Genomic DNA, 27656 nt, shown 5'->3' with positions numbered 1-27656 from the left:
TCCAGCTTCCAGTATATGTAGATTAATGAGCAAACTTAAAACGATCATTTATGGTTCATTTTCATTTAATATTTTTAAATTCATTTCTTCCAATATGCAGACAGGTTTTTAAAAAAAAAAAAAAAATAAATTCTAAAATGAGATAATTTTGTGGCTTGAAAAAAACACCAAAGGCTGCCCTCCTAACCCCACTCCATTCTGCAGGAGAGGGTGGGGTTAAGATTTAGCAGATGTCTCCGTCTTCTGGCCTCTGCTGCTGCTGCTGGTGCTCTATTGGCAGTAACTGGTGTTGGGCTCCAAAATAGGGTGTTGCAGTGGAAGAGCAGGACTGGGCATGGACCAGCAGCCCATAGGACAGTCCATTCCCTGGAGAGAGACACTGCTGCACCAAGCTGCAGATAGCCCAGAATTGGGAGTCATGCTGCTCCTTTCACTCCAGCCAGGAGCAGCAAGCAGGGCTACAGATGCAAAGGAAGATCTGCAGCTCCACAGCTCCCTGGTCCCTCTTAAGGTCACACCCACACCATACATTTAAAGCACATGGTTTCCCCCAAAGAATCCTGGGAACTGTAGTTTGTTATGGGCGCTAGGAGTTGTATGGGGTGAGTGTGAATACTCCAGACTTAATTAAATTCTTTTTCTACTACATTTTGTTCTGAACTACTGTGTATTAAAAATAAGACAGTGTTGTGCCTTTTTGCGGCGAACGGGTGAAGGCAATTAGGCACAATCCACCAGGAAGGTCTCCCCTGAAAGTCCCACTTACTCGTCAAACTTACTTCTAAACAGTCCTCTAAAACAGCAGAATTCTTAAAAGAGGAACCAGAAGAAGAAAAATATTGTGCTAATATTTTGGTTTCCCAGTGTTTGGCTAGGAATGGGAACTGAAATATGTTTTAAATATTGAGTGGCATTTTGATTTGTTATCTGCCGCAAGTTTCTTCTGAAAATAAGGTGAGATATAAGGGCTTTTTAAACAAAGAAACAAACTGCTCAAAAACTATTAATTCAGAATTAAACTTCATGGAGTTATTTTCGACCCTGCTTCCCTACTTGCTTATGCCTCCTTCTTGTTTCTGACTCATTTTTGGAAAGACGTCAGGTGGTTTGGCATAATCTCTGCATAACACATTCTTTTTTCATAGGCTCCAAATAAGGGAGGTATTTTCATACCCAAGTACGCCTAAGCAGCTAAAATCTAATTATATATTGCGACTGTTAAATGGGGAAGGGGGGTTTCAAGAGAGTCAGAGCTTAAGAAAAGAAAAAAAATCTGGCATTTTATCTTCAGCTGAATAGCTGGCACTTACCATAATTTTTTGCAACCCTTACAGAATCAGAGTATCATTTATTCAGGAGTGGACAAAATGTATTCAATGGCTGTACTTGAGATATAAGTTACAGAATCAGGTCCTTAACATAAGAAATTTAATTTCCAGTTGAAGTACATTAGTCAGCATGTGGGTGTAGCTAATTTCTCTTATTATAGAAAACAATGTTTAAAAGCAAATCTTGCTCATAACATCTACCCTACCCTGTATAAAATCATACTCTAGGCATGCTCCAGTCCACTGCATCCACCTGCATGAGATTTCACGCAAAAAACGGTGGACAGGGTGGGGAACCTCCAGTTGCAAGATTAATTAGGGACTTTAAAGCACTTTGCACATGATGTCATTGTGGCATCATGTGATTGATAGGTAGGCAGCCTTGCTCACCTGTCAAATTTGGTCCACAAGGCTGATCCTAATAAGGATCTGGCCTGTGGAGCCAAAAAGGTCCTCCATCAACTCTGGATGCATATGATGAGCAGCCATACAATCTAGTTTATCTTGATCTAGATATCAATGCTTGGAACCCAGTAATTGTCTCACTGATGAAATCTGTTTGCTGCACATTTAGTCAAAATAGCCTAACAATTTTTTTTCTAAAAAAATAAATTATTTTTCCAATATACCCCCAATAATAGCCGAATTATAACAATAACAATTAATTCCCAAATTATACAATTATCAAAATGTCAGTCAACTTCCAATTAATACATTTCAGTTAAAGTGGCTCCCCGCATGGTGGTTTGGGTGCATTTCTATTTTGCTCGTTAATATCTATATTACTCCAACGTCCCTTCCTCACTTGTAAATATATTTTTATCTTTTTTCCAGAGAGGGTTGCCGAATCATAAATATATAAAACAAGCTTAGAATAAACAAACCATGGGTTTCACTCTCCCCAACCAACTCTCACACCAAAGAAAAACTTATCTCAATTCAAACCTTTGATCCATGTAGCTCAGGCATAGGCAAACTCTGGCCCTCCAGAAGTATGGGACTACAATTCCCACCATCCCTGACCACTGGTCCTGTTAGCTTGGGATGATGGGAATTGTAGTCCCAAACATCTGGAGGGCCGGAGTTTGCCTTTGCCTAATGTAGCTGGTATATTCGACAGTATGTTGTTGCAACCCTTTTCCATCACACACCAGTACTTTAAAGAATTAAAGATGCAATTAAACGGAGAACCTCTGCTTCTTAATGGCGGCGTAGGAGGGTTTTCGCCAGGTGAAGTGCTTTTGCACTCAGTGCCTCCCTGCTTCCAACATTCCATGCTAGAGCGAGAGCCAGGTACCAAGATGAACTGCGAGTGAAGCCTATTCCCACCGTCCCTGGGGGGAATTTGCAAGGATGATTTACCCTCAGTCATCCTTTTTTTTTTCGTTTGCCGACGATCCCCCGCTGTTGTGGGGGCTGCCTCCATTGAGGCAGGCAGGACCAGAAGCCAGCTAGCCTAACAATTTTAATATCATTGTAGTGGAGTCAGTTAGTATATAATACTATATAGTGTAGTGCACTACAATATATCATATTATATCACAGCATATCAACCGAGGTAGTCAGTGTAGTGCTCTCCATATGTTATGAAGACACCTCAACTCTCATCAACCTCAGCCAGCTTGGCCAAAAATCAAGGATGATGGGAGTTGCAGTTCAACAGTATTTGCAGGGTCCCATATTGGCAATCCTTGGTATATATGATCGTTCATATTTAGGCACATTGGCACATTTTTCAAGGAACCATCAAGATCCATAGAATTATATACTGATTTCTGCTTTTCTATTCTAGAATATTGGCAAAAGGAGAGGTTTTCCTTTGCAACACAGCCTGGGACTTTTTTAAATTATTGATTTGACTTTACTTTTAGATTTCATTCTGTAAGAGCTTCAGTTTCCTTTTGCAATATAACATCACTCCACTTTTATAGAGCAAGGAGATGACCTATATAAATCGTGCTGTATTTTACTTTAAATTTCACTTTTGACCCATGAAAGGGTATTTTGCGGGGAGTGACCTGGAAAAGTAAACAATTTTCCCCCAAGCACTCCGCATTCTGAAGGTAACGCAATGGTGCAAGGTCAACCATACATAGATAATCACAGTTATTTTGAGGGAATACGACATTATTTTGTCTCAAAAGTAGAGAATCTGTGCACCATGAGCCTCCAAAACAAGCAAAACACTGCTTGTGCACTGAAGCTACAGCAAGTAGGGGGGAAATAGATAGCAAGTTTTCCCATCGGAAAAAAGGGTCCTGATACATTCAACAAATATGTAGCAGCTTGCCATGGAGACATACAAAACTTAATTTTACATACCAATAAATCAATGAATGTACACAGCAAGTAAAGCTGGGGGGGGGGGGAATGTTACATACTGTGAAAAGATAAAGTTGTGGCTAGAAATATGAAACAAACAATATTAGTTCTGGGATGGAGCAGATTCTGTGCAGATCTCGGTCTGCACTGAAATCCAGAATTGCTGTGAGGTTAGAAGGATCATTCCCAAACGAGAGGGTGCTTTATTTCCTTTCTCACCCATGAAACAGTCCACCTGACAACGCTATTTGCAGAACAAAGCAACGTTTCAATGAACAGAAATGTTTTTGAGAACTGGTGGGGAACGTTCATAGGCTCAAGTAGGTTTTCAGCCAATTAGAAGGCCATACTAGGAATAGGGGCCTCAAGAAAACCTTTAGCTACAAGGTTTTGGATGAAGCCTGTGAACAAAATCAGACAGGAGCTGTATTTTAAAGCAATCCCAATCTATAGTCACAACAGCATACTGTATTATTATTCACCTGCCATCTCTTTCTGCCGCTCCACCTTCTGTTACTGTTTTGACGAAAATGCCCAGTTTCTCAAGGCCTGCATCTGCTCCAACTCCCATTCCAATAATGCTGATGCCAAGTCCATCTTCATCTGAGAAGCAGATAAATCAAAGCAGATCCATATATTTGTTAAGCATTTTTCACACTTGGATTAGTACATTTTGAATCCTGTTCTCTCTCCCCACCTGAGTAAAACCTTCCATGAAATTTTTGTTTATGACTTTATAACTGCATGTACAAAGAGTAAAACACACATTGTCATTCATCCTCCCTAACTCATAAAGCCATAACATTTCAATGGACTTACAGTATTTCTTATTTCCTATCATGGAAGTCAAGTAGCCCCAATCGTTTTTTGCGATGGAAGGAGAAAGAAGCCTATCTTGCTCCTTCTGCAATGGCTGCCAATCAAGAAATCCTGTGTTCAAAGGAATTATGGCCCACTAATATATACTGAGTTCAGGATACTTCTAAAAAGCAGTTTTCCATAACAGAAATTGGGAAGGGGGGGGGGAGAACCAGTGCATTAAACATTAAGATCTGGATAACAAAAACCCTACTCACACATATCTCAAAGAGACACTTGGCAAATCTATTTTGAAACTGAGGGCTCGTCCAGGCTTCCCTTTACACTGTGCTTGCCACGCAGAGTTCTGGGCTTTAAAGCTCCGTGTCCAAGTGTTCTTGTTTTTTGTCCTGTTGCTTTTCCAGAGAAAACCTGTTTTTTACCACTGAATTGGAGCAAATGGCAATCTGGAGAAGCACCAGGATAAAGCAAAAAAACCAAAAACTGCTCAGATATGGAACTTTAAAGCCTGGACTTGTGCCTGGAAATGTAGCACAAAAGGAAGTCTGAATGAGCCCTAAAAGGGGGTTTCTGAAAACAGGTTTGTGACTGCGGATATGAGGGGATCAACCCCTCAGAAGATTACTTGAGGTTGACAAGGTTTGAAGCCAATGTTCTACTGCAGATGTGAATTAACATGTTACCTCAACTGGATTATAATATAATATAATATAATATAATATAATATAATATAATATAATAATACTATTTAATATCCAAGAATTATTTATACAAATTGCACACTGCATATTAAGCTATGGCAGGTTTTTCATGACCCCTTTCTGGCAAAGTCTTGCAATTCTACTACATATCTGTATGACACTGTATACATTTAAAAAAATGCTCTGTAGCATAGCATTTGTAGAATGCATACCTTTTTCAAGCTCTGCTGGGAAAAGCTCCAGCTTCTCCACACGTTTTTCTAGTTCGTATTCTGCTGATGCAGCCACCGGGTCTACTTCATCATTTCTCCTGTCATAATCTTCATTAGAATATGTGTGGAAAACCTGGAGAGAGAGATAACGGTAATAAGTCAACTAAACCATCCAAAAGCTCACTTCTAAAACCTACTACTACTCTAGAGGTGAGCTACTGCTTTCATACCCTGCTTCCGAGCTTCCTAGAGTATCTGGCTGGCTAGATAGAACACTGATTTAATTGAGAAGGGGGTTTCATATGTTCTTAAAGCAAGGATGGAGAACCTGTGACCCTCTAAATGTTGTTGTGTGACTTCAGTTCCCATCAGCCCAAGCTTCCACTATAGCCAGTGCTTAGGGATAATGGGAGCTGTAGCCCAACGTCATCCAGAGGGTCAGATGTTAGCCACCCCTCTCTTAAAGGAAATAACTGTTGTGCACATATAACTGTGGACATCAGTAATAATGAGGTTGCTTTTCTTTGGAGCCAGATGCAAAATGGTAGGTCAGGAGGGTGACCATATTCTTAGAATTAAGGAACAGGGTCACTGTGCCTCTGGACACATTCTCAACTCAATAATTTCAGTTCCAGAACTGAGGTCACAATCCTGTAACACAAAAATCCACAAAATGCTACAGCTTTTTTGTTTGGTTTTGGCAAGGTGGAAGGGAAGCTTTTCTGTTGTCCATATGATTTAATAATTATTTAATAATTTAGAATCTGAACCCTTTTTTGATCTACTGTAACATACTGAGATGTTGATATGGAACAACTGATTGGTTCAAAATTGGGAAAGGAGTACGACAAGGCTGCATTTTGTCTCCCTGTTTATTTAACTTATATGCAGAATTCATCATGCGAAAGGCTGGGCTGGATGAATCCCAAACTGGAATTAAGATTGCCGGAAGAAATATCAACAACCTCAGATATGCAGATGACACAACCTTGATGGCAGAAAGTGAGGAGGAATTAAAGAACCTTTTAATGAGGGTGAAAGAGGAGAGCGCAAAATATGGTCTGAAGCTCAACATCAAAAAAACGAAGATCATGGCCACTGGTCCCATCACCTCCTGGCAAATAGAAGGGGAAGAAATGGAGGCAGTGAGAGATTTTACTTTCTTGGGCTCCATGATCACTGCAGGTGGTGACAGCAGCCACAAAATTAAAAGACGCCTGCTACTTGGGAGAAGGGCAATGACAGGCCTAGACAGCATCTTGAGAAGTAGAGACGTCACCTTGCCAACAAAGGTCCGTATAGTTAAAGCCATGGTTTTCCCAGTAGTGATGTATGGAAGTGAGAGCTGGACCATAAAGAAGGCTGATCGCCGAAGAATTGATGCTTTTGAATTATGGTGCTGGAGAAGACTCTTGAGAGTCCCATGGACTGCAAGAAGATCAAACGCATCCATTCTAAAGGAAATCAGCCCTGAGTGCTCACTGGAAGGACAGATTGTGAAGCTGAGGCTCCAGTACTTTGGCCACCTCATGAGAAGAGAAGACTCCCTGGAGAAGACACTGATGCTGGGAAAGATGGAGGGCACAAGGAGAAGGGGGAGACAGAGGACAAGATGGCTGGATAGTGTTTTCGAGGTTACCAGCATGAGTTTGACCAAACTGCGGGAGGTAGTGGAGGACAGAGGTGCCTGGCGTGCTCTGGTCCATGGGGTCACGAAGAGTCGGACACGACTAAACGACTAAACAACAAACAACAACAACATACTGAGAGATCTACTAGTAGACCCCAATCTACCTTTTGTCCACAGCACCTCTTTAGGATTCAAGATCTTATTTCTGCATTAAGCAGATTTTCTTTCTAACCCACATAGCAACAAATCCAATACGTGTTCCAGAAAGAGCACCACTCTGTTCTTTTTAATAATGTAAAACAAAGGGCAGTTCAAACCTTTTTTTAAAAAAAAAGCACTATCTTTACTTGAAAGATTCACAGCAATTTTTAAAAAGTGCATAAGATGCAATATGATGGTGGAATCTGAACTATCACTAGTTTCATCTTTTAACAAATAACAAAGCTGTGATTTACTCATACTGTATTCAATAAAAGCTGTGGATAAATGAATACTACAGTATATACTACAGTAAACTGAAACCTTAGGTGCCGCATAAATTAAAACTTCTTGTACATAAGGCATTTTGAATAAGATGTTAAATATTGGTTAAACGTTATCAGACACTCAGTTCTATAAAACTCACAGTGACATTCAAAAGCCAAAGCACAACAACAAAAATTGGGGTAGTCAAGAGTCTTCGTTCTGGAGGTATGTTCTTAACCTGAAACTGTTCTTAACCTGAGGTACCACTTTAGCTAATGGGGCCTCCCGCTGCCACCATGCCGCAATTTCTGTTCTCATCCTGAAGCGAAGTTCTTAACCCGAGGAACTATTTCCGGGTCAGCGGAGTCTGTAACCTGAAGCGTCTGTAACCTGAGGTACCACTGTACAACTAAGTCTAGATCCAACCCAATGTAACAAATAATAAAGTCTGAGGTCCAGGCACTAATAAGCATCATTTAAAAGGGTGGGGGGAGACCAGCACTACATAAAGAGAATCCCCTGCCCACCAGTCACAAATTCCTGAAACTGTATAGACTGACATTTAAAATCTTCCATGGAATAGGCTGGAATAGCAAACTGCGTATCATGTTGCCCTGCCAGTCATGTCCTAAACTGGCATCCCATGTATTCACATTTCTGTCTGGCAGGAAAGGCCTAGCCATCACCATCACCTCACCTTCTTCAGGTGAAGGTTGGTGTTAACTGCATCTTCTCCAGCATCCCCCCAACTATGTGGGTCCTCCTCAATGGTCAATTGCCCCTTTAGCTATTAATCATGGTCAGCACAAGGCATGGCAGCATACAGTTGGATAGATCGATACTCTGTGCATGCCCCCTGTTTCTCCTCTTAAATAAATTTCTCAACTGCATTTCTGGGCAGTACTGGCCTCTGGGTCAAGCTCAAGGGCTGTTAAGTGTTTTTGCATTACTCAAGACGTTGTGGGCTACACCCCTGGGTTAAAGGGTGTGGGAGATCAGGAGGAATGATGGGCTGAAGCTACCAAGCAGAAGACTTGAGCTGAGGTGGCAGTCATTTTATTCCCAAGTAGACCACTGTAAGGTGGCAGGAATCCCAAAGTGACCTAGAGGACGAAGAGGACGGTGATGGCAAGGAGAAAGAAACAGAGCAGTAAACCCATTGCTAATAGGCTACTCCACTGGGTTGGTGTTAGAATGTGGTGTTGCCATCCAACATACTCCCCTTGCCACTCCCCTTTCAAAATCACCAGTTCTGTCAAAAAATAATGGGTTACTTGATTTTTTAAAAAGGAGAAATTACAGCTTCTTCAAACGTGAGAATTTGCAATGGTATCTATAATGAGGATCACGTTATTATTATTTTTGTAAAGCTGGCTTTTCACATATTTTGTGCAAAACTAAGGCTCCCCCCCCCCAAAAAAAAAAATACCAGGCTGCTGGGCATGGTGGAGGGCAGAACCCTATTTTCCCTTCATACATTTCTCTTATGATTTCCTTACTAACCTGCAAAAAAAACCCCAAAATAAATGGAAAAAAATTAACAACAAAACTGAGCTATCATAATATACTGTGTGGGTTGAAATGCTTTATTTAAGGAACAAAGCTCTTCTCGTTGCATCAAATATGGGCTTCAGGTTGGCAAAGCAAACCACCACTCTGGATTTGAGCCTGGAATCCACATGCCTTCCATGAGGTGCTAAAGCTATCCTGTATTTCTTGGCAGACTCCACCATCCCCTTCATACTGACAAGACTGTCAAGGAAACCTTACAATATTGCTGGGAGAATAAAGAAAGCAGCCGTCACTCAGGAGGCAACCCAAGGTAATAAAATAGGGCGCTGCTGTTAAGTAGTTAGCAATGGCCTCAAAATGGAAAGTGAATTTCTTTTAGCAAATTACTTGGTGTTAAGATCATTGCTAATTTTACTCTAACAGGACGGCTGTTATTGGTATATGTTGGGCTGCTGCTTCTGGCTATGAATTCATTTCAAGATTTCACACCAGAAGCTAGCATTGCCCAGTCCATATTTCTCTGAGGGGAAATTAAAGAACGTTCTAAGTAAAGAACATGCTTTTATTTGCTCCTGTAAAACAGCAAGAAAAAAATTGTAATATTCTTTTACTGAATGGTTCGGGTATTTCAAATGCCCAATTGACTGAAATACCTATACAACCGATACAAAAATGCTACACCAGGGGTGTCAAACTCAAATTCATTGGGGGCCGCATCAGCAGTTTGGTCACCCTCAAAGGGCCGGTTGTATCTGTAGGACTTTATCAAAGTTATTTTTCCTTAGGCACTGGTGTGTGTTGTCTTGAACCTATACACTATTTACTATACCTATTCCAGTACGATTTTAAATAAAAATAGAAGAAGAAATAATAATGATTTTTTAAAAAGATGACGAGATGGGCTTCCAGGCAGACTGGAGCTCCAACAGGGAGGAGACAGGAGCCTGTCCCAACAGAGCAGAAGCAAATGTTGCCTCCCCCCACCCTGCTGCCGCACTCAGGAGTCGGAGGATACGGAGCTGCAGTTTGGCAGCAGCAGTTTCTTCCTTGCAAGGGAGCCCCAGCGGCACTGCGGGTGCGGGTGGCCAGGATGTCCTGCTGGGGCCCCGAGCTGCTGCAGTTGCTCCTGGGGAGGGGGCTATCCGCCAAGTCCTCCGGCCCGGAGAAAGCCAATGTGTTGGCGTGGGGAGGGGGGCGGTGTTTCGTAGCCAGGCTCCCGCAGCCAAGTTGCTGGCAGGCTCCCACTTTGCTCCAGCTGCCCAGATGCCGGCGCGGTCCTCTTCGGGGTGGGAGGCGCCCCTGCTTTGTGGTGTGGCACACCGCCCGCCCAGCTTCCTCCACCCCACTCTGCGCAGCTGAACCAGCAGCAGCTTCGCCTCTCCCAGCCCAGCCGGGGCGCGCTGCCTGCAGCAGGACCTGCGCCGGGTCCCCGCTCTCCACTCGCCTCCGCCGTTCCCTTACCCGCCTGCCGGCCCCGCTACCTACCCACCAGGGTGACCCCCAGCCAGCCCCTGGCCCCACTGCCCGCGCCCCCAGCCATCTCCTTGCCAGCTGCAGCGCCGCAGTGGCCTCTTCTTGCGGCCCGAGCGAGTGCCGTCCCAAGCGTGGCTCTCGCTCCCTGCCCTCGCTGCCAGCCTCCGCGGCTCTCTCGGGCTCCAAAAGTTGCCGCGCGCGCAACCCCCCCCCCCTCGAGCAGCCGCGCCTGGGAGGCTCCGAGGGGCGGAGGCAGCCGGCTCCGAGCTCGGCTTCGCGGGACCGCCTCCTCCGCAGCGAGCCCCGGACTGGACCGAGCGAGCAGAAAGCCTCTTTGCCCGGCCCGCGAGGCAAGTGAAAGTTGCGGGACCGGCCGGTAGGCAGCGCCGACGGGGCGCGTCGTTTGGAGCCCTGTCTGCAAGCAGGCAGGGAAGGCTGTTCGCGTGGGTCACTTTTTAGAAAGGCAGAGAGCCTCCGCCGGAGTGCGGACCCTAAAATTTGCGTCGGGACCAGTAAAAAGGACGAGAAGCTCGCTTCCTCGCCCTTGATGCCACGGGCCACATGACGAGGTCTCGCGGGCCGGATTTGGCCCGCGGGCCTTGTGTTTGACACCCGTGTGCTACACTATACTACATATAAATGAAAAATGTACTATTCAGAGTTGGACTCGGTCTAAATCAGCTGAACTTAGTTCACAGTGAAATAAATGATACTTAAATTAAGCCATGACTAACTTATCCCATTGGTTTCAATAGTACCTAAGATCAGCTAATTTAGTCTGGATCCAACCCACTGATTACCTTTAAAAAACTACCAATTTTTTAAAGACTTCAGTTGTTTTTCTTTGTAGCTACACAACTGGTGTCCAAATATTGTATAATCCTGGCAATATTTCCTACATAGCAGATATTTATGGAAATTATGCTGTATAAACAAAGACTACAATTATGAATTAATAATTGATTTCACAATTGGCATTGAACACAAACAAGTTATTTAAAATAAATACTGAAATTAAGCAGCTTCAGTTTGCAAAGCTTCAGACAGAAAAGCCCTCTGAACTCAGTTTAAGGTCTTATTAAGCAAAGCTAGGAATTACAGTACAAGGCAGTTGTTGTATCCCAGATAACACCGTATATGGTGTGTGTCATGTTTCAATACATTAAAAAATTGGGAGATTTCAGGATTGTTCCATGCTGCTGTTTACACACTTCCTGGTTCCTTAAGTTTAGACATTTGGCTGGGGGAAAGGACTTGTTCTAGAAATATCGTGATTCATTCAGAGCTCAAAACTATAATTTTTCAAAAAAAATGAAATAAGTAACTGTAGACAGAGATAATCAGCAATAATGCCACAAGGAAAAATTAACACAATGTGCATGTGCAATTGAAGCCTCTCCATCACTGCCTGCAGCAAGCCTTGCTGTTGTCAAGGTAACAGATGAGTATGCTGTTCTATTTTATGGTTATCTCAAACCTAAAAGAGCATCAAAGTCATCAGGATAAGGAAAGGGAATCTTGTATTAAAGGAGAACTGTTCTAATTAAATTGACTGGGGGATCAGCTCTCAAAGCACTACCCTCACATGAGCTGCATTTATTTGAAATAAATAAGTGGTGATTGCACAGAAGCAGTGTTTTTGCTGGGTTGCCTCCCATGGATACTTTCACACAACACATTTTGAAGCCTTAAGTCACTAGTCACAGCATGTATGTATAAACATATACATACACAAGCAGAAAATGTGCATGCTTCTTCAGCAGGCTATCACTTAACCTGGGATATGTAGTATATATTATCCACACCTATTTTTAACCCCATTTTGCCCTAGTGATAGCACAGAAGAAAAATGGATATACTTTCCCAGATGCATAATCGGTTCTCAAAAATCCAACAAATTTCTTAATAATCCATCAAAACAGATCATATATGCCATATTTGCCTTGCAAAAGGGATTCACTTAATGGCAGTAGATCAAAAAACTCTGGGGTAGTTGTCCACCAATCTTTTCCCACATAAAGTTAAAACCATTTAAACTGGAAAGCAGGAATGCACCTTTGTCTCCATTCATCATCTGGAATTGCAATAGTCAAATAAAAACTCCAAACGAGTAAGACAGACCCACATCAAAAACTGATCCAACTGTTGCTTTTGCTCATGCTAAATTGATACTCTTATCCAATGAAACACATTTTCCTCAATGCTGTCTGTGTGCATTTCAATGTAAAAAAACCCACCAACTATACAGAATATGCAAACAGGGTATTGAGTATACTGATTATCTTCAGCTAGTGGGTCAGGATTCACTCCAGAGATACTGCCACCATTTTCTTTTTGTAACCATTGTAGCGAGGGAAACAAAAAGTGAGGAAAATCAGGAAAATTAGATACAAAGAGAGACAGAGATGCGAGTGAGAACACAGACACAGAGACAAAAAATGAACATAGACCTCATGCTGCAGGTTAAAGTCTGGGTGTCAAGTTGAAGACTACAAATGAAAATATTAAAGACTACTGATCTGGAGTGCAAAAATAAATAAATAATAATAATAATGAGAAGCATATGGAGATCTGAACTGAAGCGGACTTTTAATACAAATTGCAGGTGGCATCAGTTTAGATTGGTGCGTTGTTAGAAGCTTGGCATTCACAGACTCACGGTTTCAATTCTGATTAACCTGAAGCATTATTTTTTTCCAGTCTGAGTTTGCAGTAATAAAACTGGTTTGTCTGAATACTGCAAAGAACAGAAGAAACAAGTTATGGGAAATATGGATCATAAACATCTTACTGCAAATCCTTTTCTCCCAAGTTATTCTGGTTTTTAGAAATGACATTTACTTTGTGATCTGGACTCATATGCTTTTTTAATCCCCTAACACCTTGCTGGCCAGGACTAATGGGAGATGTAGTTCAAAACAACTCCCATTGTTTTGGACTACCGGGGGGAGGGGAGGTAGGGGAAGCATGGCTTTGTTTTTTGCAGTCTTCAGATCATGTGAAAAATGAATATAACATTTTAGCTGAAGTTCATTCATTTTCTTGTATTCTTGTTATATAAAAAAAGTACGCCTAGACGTTCCATTGTTGTGCCCATAAGGGACGCGGGTGGCACTGTGGTCTAAACCACTGAGCCTCTTGGGCTTGCCCATCAGAAGGTTGGCTGCTCAAATCCCTGTGATGGAGTGAGCTCCCATTGCTCTGTCCCAGCTCCTGTCAACCTAACAGTTCAAAAGCACACCAGTGCAAGTAGATAAATAGGTACCGCTGTGGCGGGAAGATAAACGGTGTTTCCGTATGCTCTGGCTTCTGTCACAGTGTTCTGTTGCGCTAGTAGCTGTTTAGTCATGCTGGCCACATGACCTGGAAAGCTGTCTGTGGACAAACGCCGGCTCCCTCGGCCTGAAAGCAAGATGAGCGCTGCAACCCCATAGTCACCTTTGACTGGACTTAACCATCCAGGGGTCCTTTACCTTTTGTGCCCATGACCTAGGTTTAGCTCCTAATTCTAACACTGGTGCAGCCCCCCAGGAAATCCTCCAAAGCAAGCCCTGCTGAAATGAACAGGACCTTTGCAAAAACGCAGATGTGTTCTCCCTAGCTCTGAAGAGGGTCAACACAGATCAATGTCTCAGCGGATTGTGTCTACTGGCAGCACCGGTAACGAAACCTAAGTCTATCTTCAGCACATTGGTATCACATCACTTGCACATAAACGAACAATTAGACAGCAGCAAAGAGGGTTATTGGAAAAGCTTTTGTACTGTAATGAAAGCTGCCAGGTTGTTGTTTTTTTAAAAAAGGAAATATTTCAAATAGAATATATGCTACAGATCCCCAAGTGCTAGAGTAGTGCTTTCTTACTTTTATAGTGTAGATTTAACTCAACAGCACCTGCAGGCAGAATTCAGTTTTGGCTGACTTGGGTTTCCACCCCCACTTCCTCCCCCCCCCCCCGACAGTTCCGTATTCTTGCTCTCTTTCCTGGGAGCACAATGAACTGCATCCAGGCCAGATGCAAAGCTACCTACAGTAAGCAAAGGAATGTTTATCCTCTAAAAGCTCATACCAAATGTATTGCATTACATTTAATCACATCAGTGCCTCAAAAAATCAGACAGCTTTCTATTCCTAGTAGTTTAGCTTCCTAATGCCTCCAAATATGGTAGTCAAGGCAAAAGAGGATGTGATACAAGCCAAAAGTAGGGGTTTATCTGGGATATCTGCCTAACTGGTATGGCAGCACCAGCTGTAAATATAATTCAGAAAAAAATAATGATGATTAGGCAGCAAACAGAAGGTCACAGATGCACATGGGAACATCAGCTGTATAAGCAAAATATTTTTATCGGGCTCAGAACACTGTTTTTAAAATCATGCTTCAAAGAGATTGTGTGGCAATGTGAGGAAAATAAGCACCCATAGTTGTAAATCACTGAATGGGTTTGTCTTCACTTTTTGTTGTTTTTTGTTGTTGAGCATATTGTACAATGCTATTATTTTCAGGGGAAAGATATGTGTATTTGTCATGCTTCTGCTACAACCAAAGTAAACAGCAAAATGCCAAACAACTGTTGTGTTCATATGATAAGGTTAAATCAATGTTTAAGTTCGCCTCCAGGTTCTGAAGGGGTAACAATACAATGAAACTAAAAATTATGGTCACATTCTAAGCAAACACATTTAAATCCCATTGATTGCAACATCGTTTTTAAATCTCTGCCACTAAAACTCAGTTCTACCAATCTGTATAAGCCAGTCCAGGATTTGCAGACTACAACAATGGCCCATTCATTTCAGAACTTATCCTTTCACGTTAATAATAATAACAACAATAATAACAATAATAACAATAATTTAATTATTTATACCCCGTCCATCCATGTTTTCCATGTATTCAAAATAAATGATCTTAAAATTAAGAATAAAGGTCAAAATATATTGATATACTTCATAACTTTCAGTATATACATGCTTAGTGGAGAAGTGGTCTCCACCCAAATAAAGGTAAATCATCTATTATAAACATAAAAAATGAAATAAATGGCTTACACCTCTTGCTTATGCTGGGCATCCTTTGTCAGGGCAGGGAGGGGTGTGCAGGCACAGATAAAAAGCCTTTTGTGAACAACAGATTAGGGAGAAAACAATGGGTCACATCCAGTGGGAGGTTTGCCTTAGCGGAAAGTGCTTGCATAAGTCCCATCATCCATTTTCTGTCCGTTTCCCCCAACCCACTTTAGCCCCCTCTCTCCTCCATGAAAAACTGCCACTGAGGGTTGGGAGACCCTCTGGAATAAAACTGGCATGGAGGGCTCAGGCAAGATCCAAAATTTCTATGAGTCTGCGCTTCTGGCTTAAGCTTCAACAACCCAAACTGGTCATGAAAAGCATAGGCTGCACTGGGGGAAAGCCAGTTCAATTTGCAATGAGCTTCCATCTCCTGGTACTGTTGCAACACTGAAGCAACTAAAAGGGCACTGGAACCTCTTTTTTACCGCAAGTCAGAGGAACCATGTGAGATCATAACCACTGAGGTGCTTTTAAACCCCACCTCCCAAGCCTAGGACTCAGGCTGCTGCATGGAAGACTATGTCGCAGGGAAGGGACTGTTTGAGAACCAACCAATGTGAGTTTTCATACCTTCTCAAGCCCACACACAGCCTGGGACCACTGTAAGGAGTTCAAACCTGGTCCTCCCAAGACCTGGGTCAACAATGTCCTGCACTGTCCTACACTTTAGGAGTTCTAATTTGGGTCTCCAGTTGTTTTTGGACTATAATTCCCATCACCCCTGGCCACTGGTCCTGCTAGCTAGGGATGATGGGAGTTGTAGTCCAACAACAACCGCAGACCCAAGTTTGAGAAACATTGTTTTAAAGTGTTAGAATGGCGTATACAACTGCAGGTAGGGAAATTGCATTTCTAAATATTCCCTTATGGAAAGAAACCCCCCCCCCATATAAATAGAAAACTAAACACAGCAGAGAAAGAAGAACTGGCCTGGAGTTTTCATGCTTTCAATGAATTTTCAAAGAGATAAGCACAGTGTTGAAGTAGTGGAGCCCTTTCTATTATTCCAGGAGACCAGACTTTAGCAGGGCTGAGTTCTAAGGAAACATGCATCAGATTGATCGGCAAGGCAGCTACAGAGAAACTGCAATACGCCACCATGTTCCTGTCCCAGAGACAACAAGGACACCAGTAATTATAGCTGTGCTCTTGGAAACTGTGTAGGTTGCTTTGAATAAATGCATCACACCAATCTGAGAGATTGCATTCAACATGCTAAACATGCCCTGTGGTCTAAACCACAGAGCCTAGGGCTTGCCGATCGGAAGGTCGGCAGTTTGCATCACACCAATCTGACAGATTAAGAGCATCGCTGTGTGTACAAATGAACACACGCTGTCAAAACTCAAGCAGTTATGTGCGTCTCTTTCGACAGGTATATATACAAATCAGCAATACACAACGCCTGCCCTGTGTCCTTGCTGCAGAAGTTTTGTGTACCTACTTCAAACATGACAGCACGCACCACAAGTGCACTCAGTACTTCCTAAATTCTCTTCCTCCCTAATCTGTGAAGTGGCTCTGATACAATGAGGAAACTTGGTATGGGAAAATTAAACTCGGTGGGAAGCCAAGCCTGCAGCAAATGGATAAACATTAACCTAGAACTTGGATCTGTTAAAAATTTATGGCCTGAAATAGGAAATAGGGCTTTGTGAACCGTAGGGCTTCAAAGGATCAGAGTATAATCCAGTCCTACAAGCTCCTTGCACGGAGGAATGGAAGTTCATAAGCACATTGTTGCCACATACTGGCAGCAGCATGAGAAGTGGATAAGGGCTGTTTATATAAAAGAAGACCAGGCTTCCACAAATTAGCACTCAAATTTAATATGTTACTATTTCTCAGTGAAGAGATCTCAGTGGAATGCAGCCAACAACATTGGGCTCAAAAGCTGATTAGCTTTTGTTTTAAAAGAAATGCCATTTGTATGCTTTCGTTTATCACACAATGGAGGATGAATTGGAGGTGGGGGTGAGGGTGGAGGATTACAATTAATATTTGCATTAGTTTATTTCGCATCTCAACAAAAACAAAACACATGAAAGGAGATGCCTACAGAACTCACCATGTTTACAATGGGAGGTTTCACAATTAAACCAACTAGGTGTCGACATAAAAAGGTAAAGGTAAAGGTAAAGGACCCTTGACAGTTAAGTCCAGTTGCAAATGACTCTGGGGTTGCGGTGCTCATCTCGCTTTACTGGCCGAGGGATGTGACGTTTGTCCGCAGACAGGTTTTCTGGGTCATGTGGCCAGCATGACTTAAGCCACTTCTGGCGGAACCAGAGCAGCACACGGAAACACCGTTTACCTTCCTGCTGGAGCGGTACCTATTTATCTACTTGCACTTTGATGTGCTTTCGAACTGCTTGGTTGGCAGGAGCTGGAACCGAGCAAGAGGAGCTCACCCTGTTGCAGGGATTCAAACTGCCGACCTTCCGATCGGCAAGCCCTAGGCTCTGTGGTTTAGACCACAGCGCATGTTTAGCATGTTGAATGCAATGGGACTTACTTCTGAGTAAACATGCATAGGATTGTGCTGTGAGAAAAACAGCTCTCAACAAGTTTTTTTTTTTTTATAAAAAAAAGTCAGGATGAATAAATGCAGAGCAAAGGGAGAAGGAGAGAGACACGTATAATTATAGAGAACTCAGAGAAATAGACATTATGTCAGCCATGATCTCATGGTCCCAATTTTATAAAAACAGTATTTTATTTCAGACATCATAGCGGTTCCTTACACCATTGAGATCTCCCACCTGCTTGGCAAAACAAGCATGTAAAAAAGCAAGGCCCAAAGGTGGAGCTTCATTTTGGAAGAACGCATTAAGAATGTATCAGTGCTTGATGATTTACTAATTATTAATCATTCATTGGTGTTATTGTTTTGAAACCCCATGAATGTTTTTTATTTCATTGCTTTTTCTCACCCAAAGGTACTCTCAAGTCATAATTCTGCCCCACCATATTATTAGAATGTGTAGGAATCATAAATTATACAGGCCTTGCATTGGAGTACCTTCATTTGCTTCATGATAATTTGCACGCCTGACCATCTCTCCAAAAGAAAGAGCTGTCAAAATGTGTTTCACATTCTGGCTTCCAAAAGGAGACACATTGCTATTTATCTTCTTTTAATTTATTTCCCCCACACACACACCCGCTAAGTGCTCTAAAAATAACTCGGGACAAAAGGCAAAATAAAACATTAAGGAGCTGGTGTTACACTCGCGTTGCACTAAAAAAAACAAAAACCCTTCACTTTAGGACTTGCCTTGCAAAAAATGTGTGTGTGTTTTTAACTGGGTGGAAGTTCATGGGATTTCTGTATTTTTGTTTCATCTCACAAAAGAGCTGTATTTCTAAAATAAGCACCTGCAAACTATACACAAACCTGCACCAAATGAAGCGAGGCAATTAGTACGTTTGCAAATTTTTGATTGTATCCAAAATCAGTCATACTCAGAGAAGACCCACTGAAATTAATGCGGATAATTAACTTGGATTCATTAATTTCAGTGAGTCTACTCTGAAAAGAACTTAGTAGGATACAACCCCATGTACTTTTTAAAAGAGGAACTGATGCACATCATGCTACTAATGGGTCTGAAGACACCATTTTTCTTCTTCTTTGATAAATCCCAGAATGGCAGCCAACTTTGCTTTTGCTGTAACAGAAACCAAGGCCCTTGTGAAGCTTTATAGATTTAACAACTTTATGATGGCATAAGCTTTTGTGGGCCAGAGCCACTTCATAAGATGCATGAGTTGATGCATTAAGATGTGTAACTGCATTGAACATATCTGGAGTTGTTGCAGTTCTTTAAATAGCAGGCACTATTAGGATTGAAACCGTGGTTGGTAAAAGGGGAGTTATGACTTCTCGCCACAACATAATTTAAGAAGAATACTGACAAACTTGAACGTGTGCAGAGGAGGGAGACCAAGCCGGATGGATGGGGTATAAATAATAAAATTATGGCGATGGTGATCAAGGGTCTGGAAACCGAGCCTTATGGGGAAGGGCTGAGGGAGTCGAGTATGTTTAGCCTGGGAAGGAGGAGACTGAGAGGAGATATGGTAGCCATCTTCAAAAATCCAAGGGGCTGTCACATGGAAGATGGAGCAAGCTTGTTTTCTCCTGCTCCAGAGGGTAGGATTCAAGTTAAAAGAAATGAGATTCCGATTAAACATCAGGAAGAACTTTCTGGTGGTAAGACCTGTTCTGGTAGTAAGACCTGTGGAATAGACTCCCATGAGAGGTGGTGGACTCGCCTTCATTTGAGGTATTAACGTGGAGGCTGGATGCCACCTGTTATTTATGTTTTTGCTGAGATTTTGGCATTCCAGGGGGTTGGACTAGATGGCCCTCGGGGTCCCTTCCAACTCTACAATTCTATGAATCTATAATCCTGACAAAAGTTGCCTCCTTGAGGAGGAGCAAAAGGTAAGCAGCAAGTCCCTACAAAGCTGAGGAGCCCTATAGATCAGTGGTTCCTAACTGGTGGTCTGCAGGCCCTAGGGGGTCTGCATAACCCACTCAGGGGGTCTGTGTCACCATTCACATAACAAAAACTACCATAGAGATATATAAAAAAATCAAAAGTAGGGGGTCCATGCCTTGGCTTTTGAAACACAGAGGGTCCTTGGTACTAAACTAATTGGGAACCAGTGCTATAGATAATTAATTACAGAAAACCAGACACATATGATTGCACATCTTTAGCATAACTTATAGTTTAAACGTAAATTGGCAGACTGTGCACTCAGGAATGAATCCAACTAAGTCATAATCAGAGTAGATCTGTTGGAATTAATGAACATGATTTACATAGGTCCATTAATTTCAACGGGTGTACTTTAAAATTTAGCTGGATTCAACCCCGTTAGTACAGAAAGGGAAAGATCTCACACTAGGACATGTTTGGTTGTGAGACCAACCACCAAGCCATATAAGAGAAAGCAAGTACATCGCAGTACTAGCATGTGGTGCACAAATCAATACAGAAACCAATCAAATGAATAAGATCCAATCAGCAGGACCCACTCCTGAGACTAGCAGCAACTAGAAGTGAACAGCACAGCAAGATCAATAGTAGAAACTAACACCTAAATGGGGACAGTTACTTTCTGCAGTGAGCTAGGATCAAATTCTAAAGAATGAAATTTCCCAATGAATTCCAACACAGTGGCTTCGTGTTGGGAGTCTTCCTTTCAACGGATTCCATGCTGGTGAAGTTATGTACCTGCACTGGTGTAACATAAACATGACATGTAAATTCTGTTAAAATAATGCCTCTTTAAAACCCCAATCTTTTGGTCTCTTGCCCAAGGGGTTTGCCTCACTGGGATTCTAAGGAATATTTCACTCAAAAGGACATACAAGGATGGGACCACCAAAGAAAAGATCCTGACCCTTGTGACTGCCCACCTGATAGATCTTACCACCAGTAGGCACCTGAGCAAGATTTCAGTGGTTCTATATAGCACAGGAAAGACTTGGGGTGGGAGGGAAGGGGGAAAGTGTCCTTTCCCCCTCCGCTTTTCCTGAAACTCCCTTCCTTCCCCAAGAAGCCAGAATGATGCAAGAAATCTCCTCTGTTCAAGGCTAGATGGAGCACTGAACAAGAGCACTCCTTTTAGGTGTTAGGATGCTAGGCAACTTTTTGTCACAGGTCCCACTTTAATTCAGTAACCATTATCTGATTCAAGTATCTGCTACCAGTAATGGCCAGATACAACAGAAGATGGTGAGAACCCCAGATTGCGTTAACCTGCAATCTGTGAAACTGCCAGTATCGGTCTCATAGCGTTGTGATAGCTTACAACCTCGTAGGGTTCTGTACCTGTGCCAGCGTTAACTAAAACATAAGCGGCATTGTAATTCTTCCTCCAGAACTATATAAAACCTGCATGACTGCACAGCTTGCGGAACCAATGGCAAGAACAGGTGCAGAAGTTAATTTTGACTGCAGAAATTTCTTGGTTACAACAATGATGGTATTGCTAAGCAAAACTTCACTCTTCTAGAAGCAAAGTCACAAAGCCAAGCAAAAAGCAGCCTATCTTTTTAATTAGGGTGAAGATGCACTCTTGGGACCTGCGCTCTACATGGGGCTGCAGCCAGTGCAGAATGCAGCTGCTGAGTTTGTACGTGGGGCAGCCCAGTGAGACCGTGTGTCACCAGTCCTGAAAGGGTCATGCTGATTGCCAGTGAGCTACCAGACCCAATTCAAGGTGTTAGTACAAGCATATAGAGCTCTAAATGGCTTAAGTACTTAAAATAACACCTTCCACAATATCAGTCACCTCAGACCCTATGATCTGCAGGTGAGGACTTGGTGGTGGTACCACCACCTGGTTAGCATTGCCCTGACAGTGACAATTACCTGTTTGTGGAATGCCACCCGTCTCCATTATTAAAAACTTTTAGGAGGAATTTGAAAACATCCCTGCTTACCCAGACATTTGATGGCTGAAAGATACTGTTACTGGCAACACAGAGATCACTGGATGGAGTAATGCTTTTAACTGAAACTGTTTTTAGAATGTTTAAACTATTTTAGAATGTGTGTGTTTTTTAAAAAAATATTAATTGTGGATGTGTTTGCCACCCAAAAGGCAGGATGTAAATTCAATATATAATAAATAATAGGTGCATCAGGGAAATCCAGTAAACATGAATGCCTGAGCAAGCAGAACACAGTTCCTCTGGAAGGCAGTTATAAATGACTCAGCAGTGCTTAGCTTTTTATTAAACAGTTCATTTACTTAAATTAATAATCTTTACACTTGCTGTTCAATAACCACATGCTGGATGCAATAGCCAGATGATCAGTCACTCTCTGGGGTGAAAGTAATTTCCAAATATATTACGGGAGGAATCTAGCCAGTGCAGATATAATGGCTACCCATTGTTAAGGACTGGACCACGGGACTGTGCCCCTGCCTGCTTTTGCATTTGACTTCCCTCACACCTCCCCAGATTTGGTTCTGAGATGTGTTCTGGAAGCACTTAACCATTAATTACTGTGCCATCAGACAGAGTTGGCAGATGCAACCCCAAAACATGGGAATGTGGTGAATGAAGGCAGAGGAGTTTCAAGAGAGGGGAGTGCTCAGTCTCAAAAATATGGTTAATAATTACTGTATTGGCCCGAATATAAGCCACACCCAAATATAAGCCGCACCTTTAAAATTCTGCAGGCACTCGCACCCATTCCGTTTTACCGTGTGTCTGTTTCAGCAGCGATATCGTAAAAGGCAATTTTTGTAAGGTTGCAAATTTAAGCCACACTTAAACTTTTCACAGTCGGAATTTGGGGGAAAAGTGAGGCTTATATTCAGGCCAATATTCAGGTATATCTGCAAAGGCCCATATATATATATATATATGATATTTTAAGAATGCTCCAACTATTAGAAGAAACAAAAATTTGATCCCGTGGCACGCAGTAAGAGAGCCTCTTAATAGATGAGGTTGTTACACAAAGATGCTGTGAAGAAATTTTACTTCATTTAATTATGCCAACTAATCATATGGCAAATTTATGAATCTGCAGCTGAAGTCACAACATAATTTGGAAAAATAAGCTAATTGGGCATTTCTCTGCATTTCTTCACCTTCAACTTAAAGGCCACTATGGAGTTGCTTTGGTGATGACATCAAAAATTTCTTCCTAATGGATACAGGAGTGACACCCTGTACTTTGTAAAAGTCAAAGGATAGATACTTGCCCTTAAAACACATCTGGGGATTAATGTTTTATAAGTTCCCTTTCATTCTTTTGACCTTGGTGGTAGAGGATAAATAAAGAGCATGCTTTCAGGAGGAGGAAAATGTGTTCCTATCAGTTTTGATCTAGACTACTTTCAGACAGCATTTTCCTGGTATTTCCTGACCTGATAGTTTCCACATTTTAGGTGATCTTTCAACACAACATAAAAGCTATTTCTGGAAAACTAGTGGAATCTTGAGGAAGTTTAGCACTCAGTTCCATGTTATTTGCAACACCCTTGACAAATGTCACATGACAAAATCTGGGTTGGTATTCCAGAATAAAATTTAAAATTTAGCAAAATGTGGCAGTATATTAACAAAAAGCCACAGTTCCATAATGCAAAGCATACTGCAGTGTAAAAGGAACGGTAGAATCTGGGATACAAGCGCTAGCATTATAATCAGAAAAACTCATGCAATAATTTCCACATTTGATTGCATCCCAAGACTGGGCAGTGACTTCCCTGTTGGCATTTAAGATTTAAAATATCCAGAGTGATAAGGATTTAAAATAGCAGGTTGGTGGGGTAAGCATTGTGCTGTGGGCTGGTGGGGCCTTGTCCTAGGAAAATGCAGAGGGTTTTAGTGTTGTGTTAGTTTGCACTCCTTGAATGAGGAGTTAAATCCAAAATGATCGGCATGGACACCATTTAATATGAACGGAGATGCAGGGCTCCTCCCAGTTTTGCTGAAAAGCCAAACTCTTCTCTCCATCAACTGTCACCTGGAAGCAGCCATTCCATCAGGCTAAAAGCAGAGGAGAGGAGAGAAGAAACTTCATTTATCAGCACAACAAAGAGAGACTAGCAACTTTTTGTGCCTCCTTTCCTTGAACTTCTAACTAAAAACTTGTACCAGAGTTTGCTTATTTCTTCCTACCTCCCGGTCTATTTCTCTTTCATGTTAGATCTTTTTCAGCTACAAGTCTCAGGGCAAGGACCGTCCTTTTAGATCTGTGAACTGATCTGGGAGCCTCTTTTTGGCCAAAGTGCTGGGTTGTTTTTTAAACAACAACAAAAACCCTTAAATAAATAAACAAAGAGACCTGGATTTTGTGAGCAAAAAACGACAACATACTGAAACCAACATGTTTCTGAAAAAGTAAGCAGGCTAACCTACCCCCCCCCCCGCTGACTTTGGATCATACACTTCTCAGAATAGCAAGCTGCCTCTTGCTTTATTATATGAAACAGCATGATCATTACATGCACCATAGAAACAGGTACAGCATGATTATAATTCTTGGCTGTAATCAAGAGTGAAAACTCAATCACTCCTAACCCTCCTACGCTTGTAAAAAGCACTTTACTCATCAGATACCAGGGTCAAATATAGCCAGATTGTATTAAAGGCTGTGATCCTAAACACACTACCCCATGAGTTAAACCCAATAGTGCTTACTTCTGAGTAGACACATATGGAATTGAGTGGCATTTTTTTTAAAAAATGAAACGTATTTGTCAGTGGCTTCTATTTAATGTAAGAATACAAAAATGTATTAATAATGAGTCTTTATAATACCAACTTCCAGGAAGGTTGCTGCGATAGTCTGCTGATATAAAGGCACCAACCAGTTTTATAGGACCTTAAAGACTAACAAATCCACAAAAGTGTGTGCTACTATACATTTGGTAGTCTTTAAGGATGCTACAAGTCAACGTTGTTGTTTTCTAATACAGTGGTACCTTGGTTCTTGAACTTAATCCGTTCCGGGAAACCGTTCGACTCACGAAACCGTTCGAAAACCAAGACGCAGCTTCCAATTGGCTGCAGGAGCTTCCTGCACTCAAGCGGAAGCCACGTCTGACGTTTGGCTTCCGAAAAATGTCCACAAGCTGGAATATTTACTTCTGGGTTTGCGGCATTCGGGAGCCAATTTGTTCGGGAGCCAAGCCGTTTGAGTACCAAGGTACCACTGTATAGGGTACAATGCTACAAAGTGTATCTGGAGTGACACCAACCTCCCCTCACTCCCGTTTCCATGGGGTAATCTAATGTGCTGTTCCATTCTCTATTTCAAGTCCTCCTGAATTTTTAGAAACAACTCAACAGTTGTTCACTTCCAATCTTAACTGTAACATTCAGTATTTCCTCCCAGGCTTCTTTTATTATATTAAAATAGAATTGGGATCAGTTGGACTCTAGTCACAGTGAATAGGGGAGAAAAGGGAATACTAAAAGACTTTTGAAGACCTAAATCCAGGGTCAGTACTACTGGCCAAGTAGCACTAGCTGGTTGATGTTTTTTCACAAAAAAAATTATTGGTAGCTAGGTGGAGCTTAGACTAATCCAGCAGAGTTTCTGCAGAAAAGTGGTATTCAAATCACTAGTACAGATTAATTATGCCTTGACTATTAAGGAAACCTAAATATGCACTACTGCTTTGCAAATTTGAAGCATGCATATAATGAAGCAGAACGAAAACATGAGACTATTGTCATTAATCTAAAGCAAGCAATAGTATTTTGTGTTGGTGTTGCAGTTAAGATAAGGAGGTGGCAGCTGTGCAGTGTTGTTTTGTTTTGTTTTTTAAAAAAGGAGGCCTTGAACAGAGAAGAGAAAAGTGCATGAGAAGGGATTAGTGTATATCCCATAGACATATCCCACTTCCCACAGAAATATCATTCCATATATTATAAAATATTTGAATTGCTGTACCCACATATTATAAAACCAAAGAATTATCAACCCCTTTATTGTAATGGAGAATGAAGTGGCAAAAAGGGAGGGATATTTTTTTACATACTGTTCACGACTGGACTTAACTGTCAGGGGTCCCTTTACCTTTACCTTTATACCATAGAAGTCACAAAGGAGCCTTTTCTTTGCCCCAACAACCTTCTGAGTCATAATCCCCTAAGCAAGTCAATACTAACCACCATCTTGTGTTTCACTCTTGCTCTCTTTGGAATATACAAAGAGAGGTTTCTGCCTATCTAGCAGGAAAACCAGGAAACAGTACTCCAATAGACATCTTTTGACTCATCTTGATGGGTCATCTGATAGGGGCTAATGGGATATAGGATGTCTCTCAGGTTCCTCAAGTATGGATTATTCCTCCTACCCAATACAGGGGGGGGGGGGGAGTGGTAGGAACAAACCAGACACACCCTCCATTGAATGTGTCCAATATACCATCAACATGGGTCAGGCTCTAATGCACTTGCTTTGTGAGTGCAAGGATTTCCCTTTGCACAACAGAACCTCTGCCTCCGCTTTCTGAGCATGTCCCACGCCCTCCTCAAGTCTGCTTCTGTCTTGCTTAACTCCCATAACTTTAATAAATTAGAAATCTGGAGCTGAGCATTGAAGCTTTACTTGGGGGATCATATCCACACTGCTGTTTTCCCCAACACTACTGAATTGATTCCTAGAAGGAGACCTGGCTCAGCTCCATCTCTTTCCCCTTTATCACATCACAAGTTTGATTTCTCCACATGTTCAAACTAAGATATTAAGAAGCGAGTGGTGGTTCTGCCAACTGTGTGTAAAAAATACAAAGGGCATATTTCTACGGTTCTACCATGCAAGGGAAGATAAGACTAGCCTGTCTGTAACAGATGCATACACAGTTTCCAAATATTTTATCTGGAATGAAAAGCAAAATATTTCGATAAGAATGCCCTGGCTTCTGCCCAAGACCAGACAACTTTTATAATAGCAGTCTAATGGTCCAAACTCAGTGGCAAAGAAAGAGCAGAATCTACCCCAAGTTATCCAGTCAGAGAGCAAGGGCAAGGTTCAGGAGCTGAAGATTAGCAGCAAGAGTAGACAAGAGTTTAAAAAGTTGTTCCAACCAGTTTCCCTGCCAGCCTGCCAAGTTTTTAAGCAGAGAAGGCTCAGCTACTTGTGAGAATAAGTGCTCCTCCTCCTCACTTCTCTTAATGTGCCACCTCTCTCTGGGAGACACTGCCAGGTGTGCCTCTGCCTATTAACTCTCCCTAATGCGCCACCGAATCTAATGCACACCTCAATTTGCAAAAACTTGGAACCAGAAAAGCATTTGTTGTCAGTGGTGTTTCTCAAGCTTGCAATCAAATCTATTGCACCATCAAATCTAAAGCGCAGTCTAATTTTCACGATGTAATTTGGCCAAAAAAGGTGTGCATGACGTAAGTGATTGTTCCGGTTTGCGAACGTTCTTTTGGAACCCAAACGTCCAACGGGGCTTCCACTGGCTGCAGGAGCTTCCTGCAGCCAATCAGAAGCCGCAATTTGGTTTTCGAACATTTTGGAAGTCAAATGGACTTCCAGAATGGATTCCATTCGACTTCCAAGGTACGACTGTATGGTCATATTTGGTTAACCGAATGTTTCTTTTAAATTATCAAAACAAT

The 27656-nt window shown here is 41.9% G+C and overlaps 1 protein-coding gene across 11 annotated transcripts in view; it reads right to left on the bottom strand.

Moving 5' to 3' along the window:
• The window catches only part of PPP1R9A (protein phosphatase 1 regulatory subunit 9A), a 144662-nt gene that overhangs the window by 63121 nt on the left and 53885 nt on the right, over positions 1 to 27656 (bottom strand). For all 11 annotated transcript variants that reach the window (XM_028751100.2, XM_077936949.1, XM_028751099.2 and 8 more), the window contains exons 3-4: positions 5383 to 5515; positions 4133 to 4253 (exon numbers count right to left, since the gene is read on the bottom strand). In XM_028751100.2, coding sequence (XP_028606933.2) covers positions 4133 to 4253; positions 5383 to 5515 — 254 coding nt within the window. The remainder of the gene's footprint in view (positions 1 to 4132; positions 4254 to 5382; positions 5516 to 27656) is intronic.

Source organism: Podarcis muralis, chromosome 12, assembly GCF_964188315.1.
Source record: "Podarcis muralis chromosome 12, rPodMur119.hap1.1, whole genome shotgun sequence".
Lineage (NCBI taxonomy): Eukaryota > Metazoa > Chordata > Lepidosauria > Squamata > Lacertidae > Podarcis > Podarcis muralis.
The sequence above is the reverse complement of the archived record's forward strand: the minus strand, read 5'-3'. Positions and strand labels throughout refer to the sequence as shown.